At 25.6% G+C, this 20,006-nt stretch overlaps 1 protein-coding gene across 3 annotated transcripts; it reads left to right on the top strand.

Annotated features, from left to right (window-relative positions):
* Positions 1–611: 611 nt before the first annotated feature.
* On the top strand, positions 612–18,331 carry LOC107164871 (uncharacterized). 3 transcript variants are annotated; one of them, XM_015512861.2, is made up of 18 exons: positions 613–999; positions 3,572–3,761; positions 4,353–4,667; positions 4,770–5,002; positions 5,068–5,163; positions 7,660–7,684; positions 10,380–10,665; positions 13,194–13,231; positions 14,346–14,449; positions 14,947–15,096; positions 15,162–15,357; positions 15,431–15,627; positions 15,724–15,857; positions 15,925–16,173; positions 16,564–16,755; positions 17,204–17,349; positions 17,416–17,614; positions 17,684–18,331. In XM_015512861.2, the coding sequence occupies exons 1-18, from the start codon at positions 874–876 to the stop codon at positions 17,865–17,867; spliced, it is 3,060 nt and encodes a 1,019-aa protein (XP_015368347.2). In that variant the 5' UTR covers positions 613–873; the 3' UTR covers positions 17,868–18,331. The 3 variants fall into 3 exon arrangements, with proteins under 3 accessions (XP_015368345.2, XP_015368347.2, XP_015368346.2); XM_015512859.2 differs by having other exon boundaries at positions 612–999; positions 4,353–5,002; XM_015512860.2 differs by having other exon boundaries at positions 4,353–5,002; positions 17,687–18,331.
* The last annotated feature ends 1,675 nt before the right edge of the window (positions 18,332–20,006 follow it).

Raw genomic sequence — 20,006 nt, 5'->3', positions numbered from 1 at the left:
AATTAAAATAATATATTATTTAAATCTTATAATATATTTGATAAGAAATAAGGACATAATAATTGATGAGAAATTTATTCGTGGGTTGTCTCCCTCTCCAGACGCTCGTAATGAAGGAAGACATTTCGGGGGGAGTTATAACCTCCTAACCCCCCCCCCCCCCCCTGTGTGCGCCACTGTAAGCCCTTACCTCCTTTGAAATGGCATCAGCACTATAATAATTAGTCTAAGACATAGAGTAAAGAATATAAGACAAAGGTTCACAAACTTTTAATTTTTCAGACTTTTAATCATATGATCTAAGTTTCAGAGCTGACCAGTGACCAGTGACTGTGGCCGTGAACTTAAGATAGTTCTGCTCACTGCTGATTAGTGATTTTAATAAATAAATTAAAAAGATCTTTATCTATAGAAGCATAAACATATAAATATAATTAATATTTATATGTCTATGTATAGAAGCACAGAACAATAAATGATAGAGAAGTGACCCAAATTTGTAGAATGTCGAAAAAAGTTTCACGCTTACATTGTGGTCATACTGATTAAAACGAAAACCAACCAAAACATCTTATTTGCGAATTACGATTCAATTGTTATGAGTTGTTATATTGAACATTCGTGATTCGTCTACTACAAGTTACAACAGACTACTAAATTTTCTAATGGCTTGTTGCCCTTAGGAAGCTATTTCTTATTATTGAGTCGTTTTTAACTTAACCTCGTATTTTTCGGTTTCATCTTTAGTGGAAGTTTTAATAAGTTTATAGTATATTAGAAAATTTATCGTCTTTGCTCATAGCTCTTACTATATTGCGTACTCAAATACTAAATACTAGAATTCTTAGTTGAGTAAATTCACGTTTAATTAAAATGTCGGACAAATTAGAACCACGGAAAGTTTGTGATTTGAAGGTGACTGAATTACGTTCTGAACTAGAAAAACGCGATTTGGATAAAACTGGAGTAAAAGCGATACTTTTAGAACGTTTGCAAAAGGTAAGTGTATAAAAACATAAAAATTTGGTGGTATGGAGGAAAAATAAAATAAAAAACTGTAGGTAGCTAGTAGGGTTTAATTGTTTTCATCAAAATTTATAGCGTTCAATGAAACTTTATTTTTCTTAATATATATTTAAACATTATTTACACTTTTTATCTGGTACTATTTACATGTTGTATTCCTCCTTGTTCCTTCCCTGGTACTCTTATAATAGGTATTATTACATTAAAATTTAGATAACCAACAACTCAATTATTAATAATCAATGTAAATATTCCTTCATATTTTATGTAATAAATTTTATGTACATACTTACTATAATAGTGTTCTGAACATTCATTAAAAAAATTAATTTGTTCACGTTCATGTTCACATTCTTTGAAAAAATTAAAAAGTTCATTAAATTTTTTTTTATGAATAGTTTGCCAGTAGTTAATATAGACACCCATAAACATATAGGACTCAACCCAAAAATTGAAACACAGTTTAGAATTTAGGACTTAACGTTTTCTTAAGCATCAAAATTATATACATATATTTATAAAATAGCAAATACAAACGTCATTCATGTTCTATTTTAAAAACGAGTGATGTTTGCATTTCTTTCACTAATTATGAATGTAAGCTTGTGCTCATGAATGATATTCTTTCCAAATACTGCTATGATACTTGTCAATTGACATTATTGTCAATATGTAAAGTCGTTTGTATTTCTACTTATTTTTAGTTGCTTCATCAATGATAGAGATTTATCATGAATTAAATAAACCCTATAATGGTATTGGTGGTTTTATATTTTTTAGAAGTAATTGTAGCTTGAAAAATTATTTTGGTGAATATCATATAAAATTGTGAAAATGTAAAAAATTGATTTAAACCATAGCCTTTATGGCATTCCTAAAACTAAGGAGAAAGAGCCTAACAAAGTCAAAATTATTATATTTGAAGTTCAGTTATCACTTGCCAATTACTAACCATACAAAATTACTTTCTTAAGTTGTAGCTTAAAGAGTCTATTAAGCCATATTAAGTCACTGCAATTTATATGTATTTAAATGTATACTGAATTGTTCATTTTAGTATGATATAAATTCTACTTTATAACTTTATAATCGGGTTTTTCCTTTTTCTAGCCTAGGACAATTCTTCTAACTTGTATAAATACATGCATATTTACATACAGTAATTTTTGAACTAATTAATTTCTGAGACTGACAATTGTCAACCTTAGCTCACAATAGTAGACATTTTTATTGGTATACATACTAGACAATACTATTGTCGCATAGTGAAATAATTCAACATTTTGTGTAAAATGAGTTATTTACATACAATAATTTGGAGAAAAAAACTATGTACATTGTGTCAAAAGATATGTCATTTTGATTATTGAATGTATTATTTTCATGTGCGTTTAGTGTTAACTCAATTTTTATGTCACCAATGGGTTCATATATCTTTTGATACCAAAACTTTATTTAATTTATTTAATTTAACTTTCTTTTGCTCAACTGAAAAATTTGATTTTTTCATTCTTTTTTATAAGGTAATAATATCTAGGTATTTATTGGTATACCTAAAGTTATGTTAATCATAACATATTTCATATAGAACTAATATAAGTAAAATCTAGTAATATTAGTTTATTAAAATAATTTGATAAGTAGGTACATATCACAAAGTATTCAATCATCATTATTTTTCTAAAATTTATGCTAGGAATTATTTTCATCCAAAACATTAATTTGTTGTTAAATTTAAATTAACACATCTAATACTGCAGTAATATATTCAATGATGGTTCAGTTTTCATTAAAATGTAAAATTAATTTGGAATTTACTCAAAATACTCTATAATATGCAAAAAAAAAAGTTTAGGTAAGCATCAAACTATTATGATTTGAATAAATAACTGACAAAAATCCAAAAAAATGAAAAGGAAAATGTATATATTTACGTAAATTCTGGTCTCTATTCATCATTAACTACTATTAAATTACTAGAAACCCCATCTAACCAGTAGACAGCAAAAGTTTAAAATAAGTACTAAGTAATAAGTATGAAATAATGAATTTTGTGTGTCGGTGAAGTCTATCTACTCTATATTTACTTTTTAATTATGCAATAATTAAAACTATGTTTATTAAAATGTGATAGATTTTGATTTTAAAAATGTTATAATGCACAAATATCTCTAAAATTTTAAAAATACCTATGAAAAATTATATGTTTAGTTCCAGTTCTCTAAATCATGATACAAGTTTTAAGCTTACTCGGCTATTTCTTTAGTATTTTATAAGAAATATGCAAATACTTTAAAATCTCAATCCTGGAATGACGGCTATTTTTTATCTATATCTCTAAATATAGTTGTGAAGATTATAATTTACTATTAAAATTAAATAATTTCAATGTTAGTTTATTTGAGAGCCATTAGGTATAACAATGTAAAAAGAATAGGTTATTTGTTTGTCGCTTAGTTATCTTTGATTGTTATTTGCCTTTTTTTATTAATATATTACGATTGTATGTAATACTATATGTATGTTAATATTAATCTTATTCCAGGCACTTCTTGAAGAAGGAGAAGATCCAGAGAATTGTATATTTGATAAATCTGAATTAAAAAATGTTAACAATTCTGAAAAGTCATTAATATCTGAAAAAATGTCTCCAAGTGTTGAAAAAAAAAAACCAGTTACTCCAACAAAAACAATAAAAAAAAATGTGATTGGCAGAAGACCTGGACCAAAATCTAGTAAGTTTTTGAAATTATAAAAATTTATTAAGATGCTAGAAACATTATACTAGCTTGACTTAATCTGTAATATATGTTGAATATATTATGTGTATAAAAAAAAACATGAAAATAAGTTTGATGATTTATTTTTTATTTGAAAGTTTGCAATTTCATCATCCAAACATTACTTTCATATTTTACATCTCTTACTAAGGACATTTTCACACAAAAATCCACATTCCGCTCAACCCCAATATCTTATACATTCTGTTCAATGACCAAGTTATGGATTACCTCTGACTTTCATCAATTATGAACATTGGCTGGTGGTGGGCGTGGCATTATGCTCAGTCAAACTGGATTTTTGTTGGTTTTTTGTGTGTTTTCTCGTTGAACATAGTACACATACTTTTGATAAGCCAAAGACTGATCTGTCTTAAATTGCATACTTACACAATAGTGGCAGTAATTTTACTCAGATTACAATTTTAATTTTCAGCCACAAGTGAAATATTTTTCCCTTAAAATTTAAAAAATGTATTTTATTTTATGTTGATGTACTTTTATTGTTATTATTTGTTTTTATAAAATTAAAAATTTTTTGTTTAGAAACATGTGTGATACAATCAAAAGTTGAAAAAATTAATTTGAATATTTTACAAAAAGAAAATGATGTGAATCAAGATCAATTAGATAATAGCAATGCCACTGTTAGTTCTGAGGATTCAAAAACAATTGTATCAGATACAATTAATTCTGATGTGATTGATTCAAATGAAGTAGAAACTAAGGGAATTGATGCTGATGGAGGACAACAAAATGAGCCAGGAGTAAAAAATGCAATTTCATCTCATGAAAATCAAACAGTAATTGCTATAGATTCTGAATCAACTATTTCTCATGAAAATATAAAAGAATTTGAAGGTGAAATAAATATTGCACAATTAAATCTTAAGAATACTGAGAATTTCACAGTTAACTTAAAAGATAATTTTGTAAAACAAACTAAATGTTCGGTTAATTTAGGTACCGATGCAGAAGTTAAAGAAAGTACTTCTGATATAAGTAATGAAATAGAAGAACCGAAAAATATTAACAATGTCATTATTGTTAAAGAAGTTATACCAGAAACTAATGAAGACCAAGATGATATACAAGATGAAGAATTAGATCATGAAATTGATGAAGAATTGGATCATGAAGTTGATGAAGATGAAAAAAACTACAATACTGATAATTTTAATCAAATTAACAATACAGTAAGTGTATAAAAATATTTTAAGGAGTGATAGTTGTATAGTTATTATATTTTTACTCAATTTAGGAAAAATCTACTCAGGAACATAATAAAGATGACAATAACGAAGATTCTATTAACTTGACAATTGGAGAAGATGATATTAAGTTATTTGCTGATGAGGTAAATACACATTAAATTAGTATATTACAAATAAAATATCTTAAATATGTACTACATCTTACAATATCTTTAATATTTTTGACTATATTATTCTAATTTCAACCTTGAAATATTTCATTCATTTTAAAAATAACTAGGTATTTAAAAAAAAAAAAAGATATAGATTTTGCTAACTAGTGTAATTAAACTAAACATTTAAAAGTATTATTCAATAAATTATTGCAACTACAGTACTCTGTATGATGAGATAGCAAAATCGGTATTTACCAAAATGTTCACATAAAAATACATGTATGTGTACATGTGATACTCAATAATATCTTACCTTATAACTGTATAAATACATCTGTAGCATAAATAGGTAATAGTTAAAAATTAATCAATATAATTTACTACATTTATATGATGATGTTAAAACCTTAAAACCGTTTGAAATTTAATCGGTTTTAAATTGTAAACTACAAAGTGCAAGCATTTTAATGCCACCATATAAATGTAGTAATTGGGTGTACAGATTTAGAATTTTCAAGTTCCATCAAAAAAATAATTTTGATTTAATAACCAAGACTAGTCATATTGGTTGTTTAATATTTTTATATTTAGTATACCATTTATTGTTATCTGATACCGTACTAAATAATTAGTTTGTGACTGGATATTATATTATGATTGAAATGTTGCATATTTAAAATCTGCGAACTGCATTCTGAGATTATTCATATTAATTTGTTTCTATTTCTATGTTCGCTATAAAAATACCATCCATTGTTCTCTGATTGATACTCTACTAAACAATCAGTTTGTGACCAGATGTTACATATTATGATTGAAAAGTAGCTAATTTATAATCTGCGAACTGCACTCTGAGATTAATCATATTGATTTGTTTCTATTTCTATGTTTGCTATAGAAATACCATCCATTGTTCTCTGATTGATACTCTACTAAACAATCAGTTTGTGACCCGATGTTACATATTATGATTGAAAAGTTGCTAATTTATAATCTGCGAACTGCACTCTGAGATTAATCACATTGATTTGTTTCTATTTCTATGTTCGCTATACAAATACCATCCATTGTTCTCTGATTGATATTCTACTAAACAATCAGTTTGTGACCGAATGTTACATTATGATTGAAAAGTTGCATATTTATAATCTGCGAACTGCATTCTGAGGTTAATCATATTGATTTGTTTCTATTTCTATGTTCGCTATACAAATACCATCCATTGTTCTCTGATTGATACTCTACTAAACAATCAGTTTGTGACCGGATGTTACATTATGATTAAAAAGTTGCTAATTTATAATCTGCGAACTGCACTCTGAGATTAATCATATTGATTTGTTTCTAGTTCTATGTTTGCTATATATGCTATATAAGTACCATCCATTGTTCCCTGATTGATACTCTACTAAACAATCAGTTTGTGACCGGATGTTACATTATGATTAAAAAGTTGCTAATTTATAATCTGCGAACTGCACTATGAGGTTAATCATATTGATTTGTTTCTAGTTCTATGTTTGCTATATATGCTATATAAGTACCATCCATTGTTCCCTGATTGATACTCTACTAAACAATCAGTTTGTGACCGGATGTTACATCATGATTGAAAAGTTGCTAATTTATAATCTGCGAACTGCACTCTGAGATTAATCATATTGATTTGTTTCTATTTCAATGTTCGCTATAGAAATGCCATCCATTGTTCTCTGATTGATACTCTACTAAACATTCAGTTTGTGACCGGATGTTACATCATGATTGAAAAGTTGCTAATTTATAATCTGCGAACTGCACTCTGAGGTTAATCATATTGATTTGTTTCTATTTCTATGTTTGCTATAGAAATACCATCCTTTGTTCTCTGATTGATACTCTACTAAACAATCAGTTTGTGACCGGATGTTACATCATGATTGAAAAGTTGCTAATTTATAATCTGCGAACTGCACTCTGAGGTTAATCATATTGATTTGTTTCTATTTCTATGTTCGCTATACAAATACCATCCATTGTTTTCTGATTTTTCAATTTATTTATCATTATTTGAATATCTTATTTTTGTCCAAATTAAAACTTGGTATTCAGTAATAAAAAATTGAATATGTTTAAATTTTGATTTTCTGTTTTCTCTAGTTATTCTTATTTAGATAAGTGCGACCTTTTTTAAAATTTTTAACTCGCAAAAATACAAACTTTATATTCATTTTCTTAGCAGTAAAAAGTATATAATATATACAAAGTAATTTTTTTATTGTTCTAAAAGGTGATAACCCTCTTATTTTTTAAAATTTAGCCCCTTGGTCCTCCACAAACTTACTTTTTTTTTAGTATCTTAAATATCATTGTAATAACCGCTTAATATAGCGTATACAACAAAATAACCATAATTATAGTATCATCCAAATTATATTCAAATATATTATATGTTTATTACAGTTATATTACTTTATATATTAACAATTGATTTTTTTTTTTCAGGAAGATACTAATATTGAAAAAGAGGGTAACTATAAACTAATTATTAATACAAAAAAAATTCTATTTGTATTGTTTTGCTGTAAACTTAGAATGAGCACCATTTAATATGTGAAAGTTCTTAGTTTTCTTATTGTTAGAAGTATCAAATAACATATTATTATGTTAATGATTTATGAATTTGACATTTTATCCTATAATTCTTGCTGGATGAAACTGAAAGACTGAATTAAACCATTGATTTATCATATGTTTGATTTAATTTACAACTGAAAAAAATAAGCAGAAAGCTAGTTTAAAACTTAAGTTTTAATCAGCTATTTTGTACACCTATTTAATGTATATTAGTAGAAAAGACTATTATTTAGGTTAAAATATAGATATATTATTAAAAGTATGTCATACAGTAATTATAGAATGTATTATTATAACATCTAGTTACATATTGATATCTTGGTTATTGATTTTTAAGTTTGAAATGATTCAAATTCTTTTTTGATACCAATTTGTATCCATTTAATTATTTAATTTAAGGATAAATTTTAGAAAACAGGTTCCTTATAAATATGATATATACTTATTATAATATTGGTCGAGGGCAATCTGATTATCTACTTAGATATCAGTGTTTTAATTCAATGAATAATTTTATACATTTACTGACAGCTTTTTTATATTTATGGATGGATTAGATATTTTATTAATTTATTTGGAAATGAAAGAAGACAATAAAAAGATTTTATTCAATGAAAATACACTTTATCACTTTGCACCAAACATTTTTTCATACAGAAATGTTCTTGAAGCACAGGAAATCTTTGATTTTGTAAGAAAAATCACAATAACTGAAAATGCAGTATTGAACCATTAGAAATGTAAATCTTTCATTATGTGAAAGATAGCAGACTTACAATATTATGTCAAATACAATGAAGTGTCTGCTAGAAACATTTGGTCTGTCGTCGTCCCTATTAACAATCTATTTTCAATAAGAAATATTTATTGTTCAATATCAATATTCGTGAGCATCAATCAGTTGAACAAAAAAAGATAAACATTGATTATACTAAGCGAATACCAATGTAAAATTAAAATGCATCAAACTTAAACATATTGTTCCAGTTTAATAAATATAACTGGAATAGTACTCTAATTCCAAAGTCTAGAAGCATATATCAACCAAAAAAAATGAAATTTTCATCCAATTGTGGTTGGACAAACATAAATCTATGTCTACTTGTCTCAAAAGTTTGAAATTTAACACAATGCAGATATCTGTGAATGAATAAGTAACAAAAAGGAAGAAATTATAGCTTAACTGCTACTAAAAATACTGTTATTTTAAATTCCCTTAAAACCCCATATTATATTGACCCAAAATTTCAGATTAAGTAATGAATAGTAAAGCATAACTGTAAAGATGTTCAAGAATTAAAGTAGTTTATCAAACTATGTTGCTGTGGTCAATAAAAGAAGATAATTAATGCTAAATATATAATTTTGATAAAGTATTTAAAATTAATACCATTTCAAAAGTTTGTGCCCAATTTACACAGATGGCTTACTAAAGCTGAAGAATTGAAAATAAATATAGAATTGTTTATATCATTCCTTTATTTGTTTTAAGTGCATCTAAAGATTAAATATAATATTGTATTATACACATGTACTTCAATTTTTTGAACATACAAACCTTATTAGTAAAATACCTATAAACAATTATTATAAGTTTCTATTCATAATAATAAGAAGTTGGATTTTTGTGTCCAGAAATATTGTATGGTTGTTGCAATATAAATTATTATGAACTTGGCATTTCTAAGTATATAATATTTTATGGAAATATGTATTTTTTAAATGAATAAAATGTGAAAATTATATTAGCAAAATAAAAAATGTTGGTTCCAAGAAGTTTTTCAAGACCATATATTATATTTGTAGTACCTATGCATTTGTAAGTGTAGAGAGACCTCTTGGTTTTTTATAAGCAATTTTATATATATACAAATATAAAACTGTTGATGCATATATTATATTATAAATAAACAAAAGAAAAAAAAATTGCAGAAAAAATTCATTCATTCCGATGTTCAAGATACTTTTATTCTGTCATGCTAACCAAATGACTATCCTTATCATTCATGAATAATGAATTTAAAAATAATCAATCAGACAACTTATGATTTATTTTTGAATGGTATTTTTATTATCATTTATTAATTTCTATTTAGTAATCATATTATGTTACTTAATATTATATTTATTGAAATTTAGGAACTAACGATTTCCTACGATTATTGAAGTTTGATTCTATTGCTATTAATCGTTATATTTTAACGTTATACGTTTTATTACATACTATGTTCATGTTAAGCTTTCCCCTAATAAATCAAAGTGTTCTTGATTAATAGGTATTCATAATAATAATAATTAATTTTAGGCAGACCAAATTGTACAGAAAATGTAAGATTGATTTTTAGAATTTTCTTAATATAATATTCATTTTAAATAAATGTTTTTATTTTATGTATATTAGTTGCACAATTAATCAAACTACTAACCTTTAATATTTTTGTATTATTGTTTTTATAATTTAAATTTGTTATTTTTAATTTAAATATAGGTTAATACTTAATCTGTTTATTATCTATACCACAGATATATTGCGTACATTTATAGATAATTTGTGTTTATGTATATTTAATTTGTGTGACGCAATATAGACGAAGTGATCGAGAACCATACCAAAGAAGAAACATTGATGAAACCGCATGAATCTCGCCATCCAGTTACTGCTAGTAGCAGTAGAGCAACAACTGGATTAGTCAAAAGCCGTCGCAGTGCAACTGAGAAGCGATCATCTGTTGGGGATAAACCACGGAGTACCCATAAAGAGGAAAAGGACATCAGCAATGCAAAACCCATCATCAGTGTCAGTGTGCCCAAAGATGAGAAGGAAGAAGAGGAGAAACAAGTTAAAGATAAAGTGGAAGCTGGCAATAAGCAGAGGTTTGTTTTGAACACAGTCTCGACAACTTGATTCTTAATCCCTTCAGCAGAAAATCGCGCCAAGAACTGATATATTTGAACTACCAAATAATAATTACTAAAAAAAAACATATTATTATATCTTTTTTAGAACAACCAAGCCTGGAAAAATACCCCATTTAAAGTTGCAGCGACTGTAAACTCATAATGTTTTATTTATATGGATAAATTTAATTAGAATACACAAAATTACGTACAAAATATGTTAATAGATATAATCTATCACTAAAACCTGTTTTTAATAGAGGTGGGTTAGGTTTTTTTTTTTAAATTGCAGTTGCATATATGTGTGGTGATTATTAACTGGATGTATTTTAGATAAAAATGATTAATGTAGTAGTCGGCATGTAGCTTTCGCTTTTCTAATGGAATACCATTCATATTAATTTTACAAATAATATAACAATCGTAAGTATTGTGTAATCAATTTAGTATTTTTTAGAATTATTAATTCTTCAATTTTTATCATATTTGTACGTTTTTATGAATTCAGCTAAAATGTTTATTTTTAATGAGATACAAAAGATGACTAGATTTATTGAATATTAATCGACAAATTGAGAATATAGAGAAATTAAATAATCACATTTTTAAAAATAATTTCTAGAATATTCTAAATTTGGTTACTTTCTTTAAATTCTCAATTTTTGCTTCCTTAAGTAGGTATACAGTTTTTAAAAAACATTTATTGAATTTAGTTATGTTAAAGTTCAATTTCAACTAGAAATATATTAATAGACATGTTGATTCTAATATCAAACCAATTTCATTATTGTATTTGTAAATGTGATAAGTTTCAACGAAAGTTTATTATCTACAATCCCGAATCAGTATTACTACTATTTGTTATATTTTAATTTTCATCTCTAGAACTAAATTTGTTTGAATGCAGTATTGTAGTATCTGCAGTTATTTAAGTTTTGACTTTACATTTTTCTAAAGATTAGAATTTGTATATCAGACATATATATTCCAATAATTAAAGTATTTTCATATACTTTTAATTTAAACATTAAAAATGCATGTAAATTCTCTATAAGACATTAAGCTAAACAAAAACAAAAACTATTTTGATTACTTAATACCTACTTTGTTCAATTATCAAACTCTTCCCACCTTATATAAGTTCAAGTATTGAAATTTTACATATTATTTTTAAGAGTATTATCCAGACGATTTATTTGAATGATATATACATACAACTAATATGAACATTATAATATTTGTACTAAACTTATTAGAAGATGGGAATTAAATTAAAAATTACACTGCAAATGACAGAATTGTGTTTACAAGTCAATAAGTATAAAGTCACTTGAAAATTACCGAGTTATTGTCTATTATTTTTTAGTTGAACTTTCTAGTTATGAATGTGAATGGATGTTGGATGGTAAAAATGACTGTACATATATGTTTGTACATATTTATGCATTGCATATTATCTGAAAATAAAAGTAAAACTGCATTAGTATATGGCAATTATAAGTTTATGTTCCCAATTCTTGTGTTGAAATGAAAAATGTTAATAGAATAAAGATGAAAATTTCAAAAATGTGGATGGTCATTTACTGAAGTCAAGATTGACAAATACAAACTAAGATATCAAAATGATAAATAAAGAGATTTATAACCAAGCAAATTATTTGTTTTGCTTAAGTCAATCATTAGAAAAAAGTAATTTCATAATCATACTTGAAATCTACTATAACAGAATACCATACAGACAAGTTATGAATGTTGTTGACATATAATACTGATATTGTATTTGTAATACTTACTATTTGTATTATAATATGCAATTATAGTCAGTGCAATTTCAAGATTATATTGATTATAGAAATAATTGCAAATTAAATATATATATTGTACAGAAGTACATACAAATTTGCATAAAACAAAACATTTTTAAATGATAGTAAAGTTGAAATCATTCTATGACAAATTAAAAAATATAAATTTGTCTTTTACTGTGATGATAATTAAGTCTTTAATATTCAATAACTTTTTCACCAAGAAGAAATTACAATATAAATATGTGTAGTTGAAGTACACATTAATTGTATGTATTGTATCAAGAAACAAATTAAATTATGTTAATATAATAATAATTCTCTCAAAAAAATTTTTCAAGTGACTTTGGTGGTGTTGATTACTTTCACATAGCACTAAATATAATTATTGTGATTAGTTTTTTCAACACAATTAAATATTGTAACAATAAATTTGTATATTATGAAGATAATTAGAAGTTTGAATCCAACCCGACTTCATATAAAATATTATAAATATAAGGTACTTAATAAATATGTTGTTGGTAAATTAGTTGGCATAATATTTTAATAATATTTTTTTTTTATTTAAGTCAAGACATGGGAACAAGTATAATTTTAATTTTTTGTTTATATACTTAATTGTATATTAATAAAATTATAAAAATATTTTATGTAAGCTAAGATCTATAAAACTAATTGTAATTTCAATATTTTCAGTAATGATTCAAAAGTTCTGCAAATATCAAGTGACACATGTAAGTGAATTAATATTTTTAATTTGAGATTTTGAGCGATTTTACAGTTATGTTTTTTTTCTCAGTTAATTTTATTTTATTATTGTCCATATTATAAACATACAATCACACAAATCTACGTCCAGTTGAACCAATTTCTAGATATTATACTATTAGACTGAATTAACAAATCAATAAAATCGATTATTAAATCTAAAAGTAAGAATATATTTGGGCAAATTTTCGGCTTTCTTCATATTTTAATTTTGAAATGAATTATATGTAATAACTGAAATATTTCAACTTAAAAAAACTTCAAAACTCACTTTAAAATTTAAGTAAAAATAAAAGCCTACAATATGTCATATATAATATTTTTAACTTAAAATTTAAAAGTAAGTTATAACTTATAACACTTGCCTTTCAATATAAGTTTAAAAAAAATTGAATTCTTCTGAATACAAATTTATATGTTTGTAAGATTGAAACACTGTGCGGGTGTAACAATCGAACATCTTTATATACTTTTATTGGTAAAAAGTATATATTAGTTATAGTTGAGTCTTGTTAAATCAAATTTCAATGGAGGTAAAAATTAATTTGACTTTGTATTTTCAAATTACCTATTCACATTTTTTTAAAAACTCAAAATAATTTGAGTTACATATTATTATGTATTTAATTAATTTACTAATTAATAGTGGCTTAAATTTATCTGTGCTGGTCATATTTGATCCTAAAATAATTGTAACATTTTCTTTACCGTTTTTTTCCTCCTAAACAATTGTCTACTTTTAAAACAAATGTTTGATTCTATTCTAATGATAACATTTAAGATATGAGTTATTTATGCTCAACTATTTTTACATTTGACTTATCGCGATGTATAGTTTTATTGAGACGAAAAAAAAATGTTAAGTTATCGAGAGTACTGTATTAAAAATAGATTTAAAAAAAGAAAAATCCAACAAATCCCGCAAAAATATTGTATTATCCTAGTTATGCTAAGATTCTATTTTAAAATGATATATTTACTATTATTTTTAAAGTTTAAAAACTGTTTAAACCCTTAAATGTCTCACAATATTCCTACTAGGTATATTGCCTTTATTTCAATTTTCAATTTATGTTTTAGCAAAGAAAAATAATTCATCCTTGGTACGCAACATTTGGGTGAGTGGTTTGGCATCAATTACTAAGGCGACTGACTTAAAACAGCTTTTTTCAAAATATGGAAAGGTAATACTTCTAATATTTAAAAATAACTATATATTGTATTGTATTTCCTAATTATTATTAAAAATATTTAAATAGATCTAAAAATACATATTTTATTTATAAAAATGGTTTCAACACATATACTATACATTTAATACCTGTGAAATTAATCATTTTGATATTGATATATTTACATTTATATTTTCGCTATATCAATAACATTAATTGTTTTCTGATTAATGCTCTACTAAATAAAAAGTTTGTGACCAAATATTACTCCCTAGATAACTATTACTTAATCATCCATCTGTTAGTTACTCAAAAATGTATTATTTAATTAAAAATAATTAAGTTTTGATAGCATTTCATGCACTATTAATATATGTATGTTTTATGATAAATATATTTTGTATCTTTATATAAATTATATATTGTAATAATATAAAAAAAAATTATGTGATTTATTTTTCTGATAACTATTTGTAAATTATTATGTGTAATATTTATTATATTAATAGGTTGTTGGCGCTAAAGTTGTGACAAATGCCAAAACTCCAGGTGCTCGTTGTTATGGGTTTGTTACATTATCTTCAGCAGAAGATGCTAATCGTAGTATTGAAAATTTACATAAAACTGAACTTCATGGTCGCGTTATTAGTGTTGAACGAGTTCGTATTCATTTATTTTTGTAATTCCATAATGCAGATTTTTATGAATATTATGTTATCAATAGGCTAAACGTGATAATGGCTATCAAGTAACAGCAAAAAGTTCTAACGCTTCCAAAGCTAATGAAAATGTAGAAGCTGGACAAAATACAAAAAAACCTGAAGAAAAAAAAGATAAACGAGAAGAAAAAAGAGAAAAGAGACCAGAAATTACAATTAATGATGTTAAAAAACCAGACATAAGTCCCTTAAAGCGATCATGTTGGTATTTATAGTTTTTAGTTTCACGATTTTGTGTCCTAATCTATATAATGTTTTTACAAATTGTTTGTAGTATCAAAAGACCAAAACCAAGAATCAAAACGTTCTAAAATTGTAATCGAAAGAGATGATCGAAGAAAAGACAGAAGCATCAAAAGTAAAAGTAATGAACGTGACCGAGAAAAGCTAAGAGAATTAGAACGAGAAAGAGAACGCTTAGAAAGAGAAAAAAGAAGGCAGCAGGAAATTTTAAACTTGACAAAAATTAGAGTAAGTTTAAATTTAATTTGTTAACAACTATTATTGTATTATTTATATGCCAAGTTATGAATAAAACTTTTATTATTATTATTTTTTTTTTTTTAGACTGAACGCGAAAGACTCAAACAAAAAGAACAAGAGAGAGCAATGAGAGAAGAAGAGCGTAAGAGACGTATTGAAAAAGAACGCCAATTAGAAATTGAAAGAAAACAAAAAGAAGAAGCAATACGCCTCGAAAAGTTGGCATTTCGAATACTAATTCTGAATTGTAATACTCACAATATTAATATTCATTTATTTATTTAGAGAAAGACAGAAACTTCGAATTGAGCGTGAACGAATTGAAAAAGAAAAGGCTGAACTTTTGCGTTTGGAGCGTGAAAATCAACGTTTAGAACGTGAAAGATTACAAAGAGAAAAGGAAGAGTTACGTAGAGCACAAGAAAAATTAGAAGAAACAAAGCGCCAGGCATTACTAAAACGTGCTATGCCCCCATCTCCACCACTTCCTAGTAAAAGACATTCTTCATCAAATTCATCTCGATATGAAGAAAGGTACTAATACATTGTAGTAATATATATATATATAAGATAAGATAAGGTGTACGACTGTAGGCTATCGGTATATCGTTGGGTTTTCCTCGTACCTTATACTTATAGTCGGCTCCAGCCTTCTGTCTTTTGTCAACTAGTGTAATAGTAGTGTTCATACAGTAGGTGTGAGCTATATAGTGTACCATTAAGTGACAACATTACTTAATGTTATAACCGAATAGTGTTTTTTTCTTAATTATATAAAAATACGTTAGACCATTCAGTTTAAGTCTTTTTCTTTTCTTATTAATCAACCCCATCCTTCAACATATTATTTAAATGTATATGTAATTTTCTTTCATGGTTATCAATTATTCACTTTTGTCTCTTTTCCATCTGGTTTTCTTATAGAAAAGAACCAATTCGTAGTTCTCGTATCCAGCCTAGTACAGACTATATGAATCAAGCTCCTCCACCTCCTAACATAACATCATCTAGACATCGCTATGAACAGCATTCATCAGAGTCTCGCCGTATGAGGCCATCACCACCCCCTCCTCCGCCACCTGCTTCAAGACCTAAAGACTCTACTGTGAATATCAGGTAATATTTGCATACTATTGTAGAGTTACTGAAGAAAATATAATTTATTCAAAATTCTTATTTTCATTACTGCAATAAGTAATGATTACAGTTCATAAGAATTTTGTAAAGTAAGATTCAGCCATTTGACAGCTAGATATTTTAATAATAATTATCTGAGTTTGTACAGGCAATGATACAGTTTTTAACAAATCTTAATGTTTTTTATTTTATTTATTTTATTAAATCAAAGTTCTTTTGTATAATTATAATTTATGTAATGTTTATAGTATTTTTGAACTTTGTACAATAAAATTCGACTATTGACAGCTAAACAATTATTTTGATATTCGTTTATGTTTGTACTGGTTTAAGAAACAACTGGTATTTTTAAGTTAAAAATTAAAAGATTTGTATTTTTTCTTTGTAAATGTAACGATTGTTATTAAATGTTTTAAACTGTTTGTAGATATGGTGGTGCACCATCAGCAACAGATCATCATTACAGAAATCGTGATGACCGATCAGATCGAAGAGAAGAATCTCGGAAGAAAGATTCAAGCAGTGGTGGTAGTAACAGACATACTCATGCACCATATGATTCAAACAAAAGTTGTAAGTCTTAAGGTCAATTAATAGTTGCTTATTTATTTTTTATATCACAATTACACTTTATGTTAGCCTATGGAATGTCCCGCAACAGCGAAAGTAATACTTGGTCATCAGCCCCGGTAAAAAGTTCTTATGGCACTCTTAGTTCAAGCTCTGGAACTAATAATATGGTATTAAGTTCAAGACCAGATCCTTGGTCAAATAGTAATAATAGTCGAGAAATTGAAACAACTGTGTGGCAACGTCCTCCTCAACCACCACCGGATAAGTATGTTATATACATTTCTAAAATATTTGTATTAGTTATTTATATAAAACAATATATTACTTGTCTTAGCAGATGGAATAGTACTTCAAGTAATCCTTCATCTATGTCAATAAGTGGACGTAGTTCAAGTAGTAACACTCTGTATGGAAATAACCATCAAGTTATACCAAATATGGGATTAAACATGTCAACAAACTATAGTGATAGTAGATTTGACAGTTACAAAATGAGTGGCATGTCCCGAAAATATTAGAGAAATTTCAGCCAACAAATTTTTAGCATTTAATCATTACACAACACATAGTGTTTATTTTGCTAATTTTGTATATATTTTAATATTTAACTATAATTTATAATATACACTTTAGGATATTGGTTTTATATTTATTATTTTAACTGAATTCTTGAATTAATAAATATGTATTTATGATATATGTTGTAGTTTGTGGATTATAAAATTGCATCCATCAAATATGATTTTATTTATATGCATTTTTAAATTAGTTTATTTATTAAATTTATGTAGAATATATAAATTATCTTAATATTTCAGTTTTTACTCATTGAAAAAATGTTTGTAATTAATGACTTCTTATTTTTGAACCTTAAGATAAATAAATTACTTCTATTTTGTAAATAATATTATGTCAATATTTTAATTAGAGTAAATAACACTAAGAATACGTTGATTTTATAATAAAGTTATAACTTTACACATGTGGCAGTTGTTTTATAAACATTCTTTTTTTCTAAAAATCTTGGTCTAAAAAAATGCATCATTGTGTATAAAAATTTTCCAACTGAAATAATATACTTAATTGATTTTTAATATCAACATTTTTAGCCCTTTGAATTTCACAATATAAAAATTCAACTGTAAACTCAACATTGCTTTACTTATAGAAATTTACTTAAAGCTTATGAAATATGAGGGAGAGGCTATCCACTTGCTATTGATTAAGATTTATGGATTAAAATATAATAATAAAGTATTATAAATTAAATGTTTCAATCATAAATGATATGAAGTCCACCCATCTTTTTTTTTATGCTAAAATGTCTAGTGTTTCTCCTAGATTCAATTCCATGTCTCAATCAATGTGCTGACAACATTGTTAGTCCATTCAAGCGTTCCTATTAATTTATTATAAATTCATAAAAATTATTAATAATTTAAAGTATTACCTTTCCTACATCTCTAGGTATAGATAGCGTAAGCTAGGGGTACCTTAATGTAATAAAAAAAAAAAAAGTAATAATTTAATTTGGATTACTAGGTATGTGTTTTGAATTGTTTTCGTAATCTTGATACGCCCTACATGTTGCTGATTTTAAAACATACTCATTTAGAATATTAAAAGATTTTAATTTTAAAAGTTATGGTAAATTTTTCATTTTAGGATTGTCGAAGCATTTTTTTAAATTTGATATTTTGATTCTTACATGCTATAACATGATTTTTATATAAATTTAAAAAAAATTATAACTGTGGACCAGAAAAATAAAATTTATACCTAACTAATCTAAACCTTTCAAAAAAAAATTGTAATATATACAATAAAAATAATAGTTTTTCCAGGATAAGAAGTTCAAAATGATCAGTTCTGCCGGACTTCTGCTGGTAAAACTTACAGTCCTCAAAAGTTTATATTATCATTTTATTATATCTAATTTATATAAGAATTTATACCAAAATTATTAAAACAAAAAAAATAGGGCAATAAAATCCCAGCCCTTATGTATTTAAAAAAAAATTATTATTATTAACAATACCTATTAACTGTTATAATAACTTTTCTATTTACATATATTGTAATCTAGTTACTAGATTTTTATATAAATGTGATGATATGTATTTTGAATAATATTATTTACCTATCGAATATTGTATTATTGGTACCTAGTTAGTTTTCGTCAAAATTATTTCATGCAATTATTTTTTCTACTACAAATGTATAGCTCTATATTAAGGTTGATGATATTGAACTTGGATAGGTGCAGTTATTGCCTTATTGGCGTTTTAAATCGGTATACCCAAAAAAATGTGAACGCTAGTCTAGCCCCACTATAGCAATTCCATAGGATATTGTCACTTGTCAGGGACTCAATAAGTTGATCTAAATCATCCTATAATTGTCATGAACTCATGACAAATAGTTTCTATTTCATCATGATTTGTGCGATTAGAGTTGACTAGGGTTATCTGGTTATAACTCATAGTTCATACTTATTAAAAAATAAACAAAGATATTAAATATTGTGCATCATATTGTTTGAATATAATTATTGGTAGAGGTACCTATGAACCTATGTACTATGATACATTGATACTATTATATGCATATTATATAACGTGTCTATATACGTTTAAACTTTAAACTGTAGTCTGTAT

The sequence above is a fragment of the Diuraphis noxia genome, unplaced genomic scaffold (genome assembly GCF_037042655.1).
Source record: "Diuraphis noxia isolate RWA-SAM2 unplaced genomic scaffold, SU_Dnox_SAM2 contig0003, whole genome shotgun sequence".
Taxonomy (NCBI): domain Eukaryota; kingdom Metazoa; phylum Arthropoda; class Insecta; order Hemiptera; family Aphididae; genus Diuraphis; species Diuraphis noxia.
The sequence above is the reverse complement of the archived record's forward strand: the minus strand, read 5'-3'. Positions and strand labels throughout refer to the sequence as shown.

What these genes read in the sequence shown, in the direction of transcription:
- LOC107164871 (XM_015512859.2), top strand. Translation starts at nt 874, where the DNA reads ATGTCGGACAAATTAGAACCACGGAAAGTTTGTGATTTGAAGGTGACT. An exon ending in GAAGCAATACGCCTCGAAAA is followed by an intron (nt 15,858 to 15,924) that starts GTTGGCATTTCG and finishes TTATTTATTTAG; the next exon opens with AGAAAGACAGAAACTTCGAA. An exon ending in GACTCTACTGTGAATATCAG is followed by an intron (nt 16,756 to 17,203) that starts GTAATATTTGCA and finishes AACTGTTTGTAG; the next exon opens with ATATGGTGGTGCACCATCAG.